The 4,280-nt window shown below is 61.5% G+C and overlaps 3 protein-coding genes across 3 annotated transcripts in view; all 3 read left to right on the forward strand.

Moving 5' to 3' along the window:
- GGTG_14137 (hypothetical protein) overlaps positions 1–477 on the forward strand; it is a gene marked incomplete at both ends in the record, with an annotated part of 1,923 nt that extends 1,446 nt beyond the window's left edge. The window contains one exon of the mRNA XM_009232065.1: positions 24–477. Coding sequence (XP_009230329.1) covers positions 24–477 — 454 coding nt within the window. The remainder of the gene's footprint in view (positions 1–23) is intronic.
- A 771-nt stretch (positions 478–1,248) lies between these two features.
- Positions 1,249–2,954, forward strand: GGTG_14138 (hypothetical protein; the record flags this gene model as incomplete). The annotated part of the gene is made up of 2 exons (XM_009232066.1): positions 1,249–2,336; positions 2,441–2,954. The coding sequence occupies exons 1-2, from the start codon at positions 1,705–1,707 to the stop codon at positions 2,952–2,954; spliced, it is 1,146 nt and encodes a 381-aa protein (XP_009230330.1). The 5' UTR covers positions 1,249–1,704.
- A 530-nt stretch (positions 2,955–3,484) lies between these two features.
- Positions 3,485–4,214, forward strand: GGTG_14139 (hypothetical protein; the record flags this gene model as incomplete). Its single annotated transcript, XM_009232067.1, has 3 exons — positions 3,485–3,509; positions 3,701–4,125; positions 4,188–4,214. 3 exons carry the CDS (start codon positions 3,485–3,487, stop codon positions 4,212–4,214), a joined length of 477 nt encoding a protein of 158 aa, XP_009230331.1.
- Positions 4,215–4,280: the final 66 nt, after the last annotated feature.

Below are 4,280 nucleotides of genomic sequence, written 5' to 3' on the forward strand. Positions count from 1 at the left end.
GGCGCCTTCGACGTGCTCGACAGGGGGCTCGAGTTCGTGCAGTCGACGTGCGAGCGCGCGGCGCACCAGTTCCTGCGCGACGGCGACTGCGGGGGCGAGATCGCAAAGATCAAGGCCCGCCTCGCCCAGACCGGAGGGCTGGCGTCGGCCGAGCTCGAGCGCAAGCTCAGGGAGGGGCCCTCGCCCGAGGACCTGGCGCTCCAGGAGGTGGCCACCAAGGGCCGCTCGTATCGCCTGCCCTCGATGCGGCGCGAGGCTGTCAAGAAGCCCGCGCTAGGGGCGGCCACGCCGACGCCGCCGGCCCTTTCCCCTTCCCCTTCCACTTCCCCTGCCCCTTCCCCTGCCCCCGCCCCTGCGCCGCTGGATATGGGCGGCAATCTCGCGGTGGACGAATCCGTCGAGGACGACGAGGAAGAGGTTATGCCAAAGCTAGTTTACAAGTCGACCAGGCGCATGATGAGAGGCGACGTGTACTGAACACCGAGCCGTCCGTCTCTTTCTTTTCTCACTTTTACGACTGGTTTATCGAATGACGGGGAAATACCAAAGCATTTGCCACATAGCCTTGATTATATCTTTTTTTTTTTTTTTTGATTTTTGCTGCTTTTACAGCCACCCTTGCACATTTGGCATCGAGCGTACTCTCTCGCGGTCCGTTTGCACACAACCCTTCGCATAATCACCTAGGTATCCTTCTATCTACCTCGACATGTCAAGTCCAATTGCCCGCCCTCACGCCGTCCTCCGTGGTTACATTGTCGCTTGACTGCGCCTCAGCTGCAAATCAAGCGCCAAGATTCAGCATCTAAAGGACGGCCCCATCTATCCACCTACATGGCCTTAGCTAGCAGGTGAACCCCATCCGCTCCCACAAGGCGCATTGACAGGGGTCTCTGGGCGCGCAAAAGCACTGTCTAGCATCTCTCTATGGCAACCAACTTGGTGGACTGGGATCCGACTCGCCCTTTGTACAGCCTCCAACACGTTAGAACCGTAGTCTTTATTATCAGATCATACCCCCCCAAAGCCAAGAACGCCATTCGCCGTTGCGCGGGGCTGGGTCGGCGTTAATGTTTCCAGGGGGAGGTGCAAAAAGTCCGAAGAGCTCGCACTTGGGTAGCCCTGGTGTCTTTTTTGCTCGTCGTGTCCACAGCTAGAGCGGGACCTGAAAGCGGGCGCCCAGCACGCAATTTCTGTCGCCCAAGCCGTTATGCTTGTCTGCCAATCCGGGCGGCCGCGTGCTCCCAAAATTGAGGTGCCTGAGATGGGGCCAGACACTTGGATGGGGGCGGCTTGGTTCTCGCCAAGCGCTGACATGCGAAGCTAATGGGCCAATTTCCCTCCCCTGACACGATCGGTGCCGTCTCGAGGTGCTATTTGATCGATCCCGGGCCCCGGCCGCCCTGCTCTGGCCAGCCCCGTCGCCCAAATTCTCCCGTCTGTTGACTGTGTCTGATGCGCCCAGCCAGCATCACCATCAGCCGCCCTGTTGCTTGTCGGTGCTTGTTCTACTCAAGGCTAGCTTTCCTGGCCTGTAAAGCCGGCCAGCGATCGACATCTCACCGGGCCCAAGGGATACGCATATAATTGGTCTGCCTCCTGCTCTTGTGAAACGGTAAGACAGGAATCCTTCACCAGCGGCCGAAACATCCAGTCATCAAAAACCCCTTGCTCCGCCCGCCTGGGGACGGACAGTTGGACAATATGGCGGCGCCACCACCACCACCACAACCACTACCACAGGGCTACGACGACAAGCAGGTGTGCTACGCCGAGCAGCACGACCTCGACATGTCAAAAAGCTCCGTCGGCCTGCACTCGGACGCGCCCGTTCCCGTATCCGTTCCCATCCCTGCATCAGCAGCAGCAGCAGTGGCGGCGGCGGCATCAGCAGCATCACCCTGGCCAAACAACTACCAGCAGCAGCAGCAGCAGCAGCAGCAGCAGCAGCAGCAGCAGCAGCAGCAGCAGCAGCAACAGCAGCAATACTCGCCGCCCCCACCGTCCAGCGCGATCCCAAACTACCCGACGGACCAGCACGGCGCCTACCCGGCGTCGGTGGCCCCCTCGACGGGCTGGTACTCGGGCTCCCCGCCGCCGCCGCCCTCGGCCATGTACGCGCCGACGCACGACGGGTTCGGGCCGCTGCCTCCTCCTCCTCCACCCCCGCATGAGACGGCTGCGCGGGGCGGCGGCGGCGGCGACAAGGACGGCCTGCGCATCCTGGGGCTGAGGCCCGCGACCTTCTTCCTCTCCATCGCCCTGGTCCTTGTCATCGTGGTCGCCGCCGTCGGCGGGGGCGTGGGGGGCTCGATGGCGGTCGAGAACGCCAAGAGGTGAGTCTAGAAGCGCGTGTTGGTGGGGGAAGAAAGCCCCTCCCCCTTGTTACCATTCTTTTCTTTTTTCTCGTTGACGCTAACGGGTAAGGAAAACCATCCAGGGCTGCCGCAGCCTCTGCGTTGTCGGGGAGCGGGACGCCATCGGCGGCGGTTGCCAGCACGGTGACGACGACAGTGTCGGTGCGCGCCACCGGCGGCGGCGCGTCGGCGGCAGAGACGACGCCCACGCCCACGCCCACGCCCACGCCCAACCGGACGGCCAAGATAGCGGTCCCACCCACGCAGGGCGTCATCGACTTCGACTGCACCAAGGTCCAGCCGACGCTCAACATCAACCTCGACAAGCGCTTCTCGTTCGAGACCCTGTGCGGCCAGGACCTGGTAGGGGCCGGCATCGACATCCTCGGCATAATCGTCTACAACCACGCGCACTGCGCACAGGCGTGCGCCTCGTACAACCGCAACCTCGGCCGCAACGAGTGCGTCGCCGTCTCGTTCCAGGCCGACCTGGCGGTCCTGTCCAACTTTGGAAACTGCTTCTTGAAGAACAGCACGGGCTCGGTGGACAGGAAGTCGAACACGCAGATTTCCTACAAGCTCAAGCTGGATGGGTAATGGAAGTGGCCGTTGAAAAAAGGAAATAATACATTTTATAATTCTCTCCATGGCGCAGTCTGGTTTTGATACCCTTCCTGTCAGTTGCGTCTGTCTTTGCTGTTTTATCAAATTGCATCTATAATCACGGGGACATGCTTCGCCAGCCATGTAACTGACCGGACAGATAGAATGGTCGCATTATCAGTGTCCCATGTCAGACGGGTACACTACGCGTGGTCCATGAATTAAGCTCCTCGGCAAGGCTAGCGACACAAAAGACGTCGAGCCTGGTCGCACAGGCTTTGGTGGGCAAAGAAAGGCGCACGCCAAGCCTGCTGTCACCGTATTTCGCATTCACCCAACTGGTTAGCGCCCTTTACGTTCCACAGGCGGACACTGCACCAATCCGCGCCTGGGGATCACTAGGCTAGGGTGTCTGTCTACTCTAAGCCACCCATCTAAAACACTGCTCTTTTTGGCGTCCATCGTATACGTCGTGTTCAACCCGCATGTGGCTGCCGAGGAGATCAGCACAGCGCAGCTCAACTATGATCATCATGATCCACCAAGGCAGTTTCCTATGGTCTGAGATGGGAGAGGAAGAATACCATCATGGCGCTCCTTGAGCTGCCCGAGGTCAAGCGATAGTCTCAGGCTTCTATAAAAGCCAACGTCCCTGCCATGTGCCCTCCCTCTTGCTCAACCACTCACTCCTCGGCCACCGCCAACCACCACGCCTCAACCTGACCCGTCTTCTCCTCTAGGGACTGACCTCGACAAGACCGGCGACCACTTGGCACCCACCAAGAAGCCCCCTCAATCCATGATGGCGCTCCTAGCCCTGCTCATGCTGCTCGCACAGCAGGCGGCCGCCGACCTCAGCTGCCGCCCCCAGGGCCCCATCGTCCCGCCGCCCCTGGACCTGGACGCCTCGCCCGCCTTCCGCCTCGCCGCGGACCGGCTCGCCCAGGCCCTCGACGGCGCCGTCAACGGGAGCATCCCGGCGGGCTGGGCGGCCGAGAACGGGTCCTTCTCGGTCGCGCTCGTGTCGGTCGGGCAGCGCGACCCCAAGGTCCCGCTGTGGGAGTACCACCACCTCGCGCGCGGCAACGTCAGGGGCACCAGGCGCCTGGACAGGGACTCGCAGTACCTGATCGGGTCCATATCCAAGGTCGTCACCGGCGCCGTCGTCATCCGGAGCGGCCTGCACGCCGACGACCCCGTCACAAAGTACCTGCCCCAGCTGAGCAGCCCTTCCTCGCCCATCTCGTGGGGTAACATCACGCTCGGGCACCTCGGGTCCCAGCTCTCTGGTATTCCGCCCAACTGTACGTCTTTTCTTTT

This window comes from Gaeumannomyces tritici (assembly GCF_000145635.1).
Source record: "Gaeumannomyces tritici R3-111a-1 unplaced genomic scaffold supercont2.151, whole genome shotgun sequence".
In the NCBI taxonomy this organism is placed as follows: Eukaryota; Fungi; Ascomycota; class Sordariomycetes; order Magnaporthales; family Magnaporthaceae; genus Gaeumannomyces; species Gaeumannomyces tritici.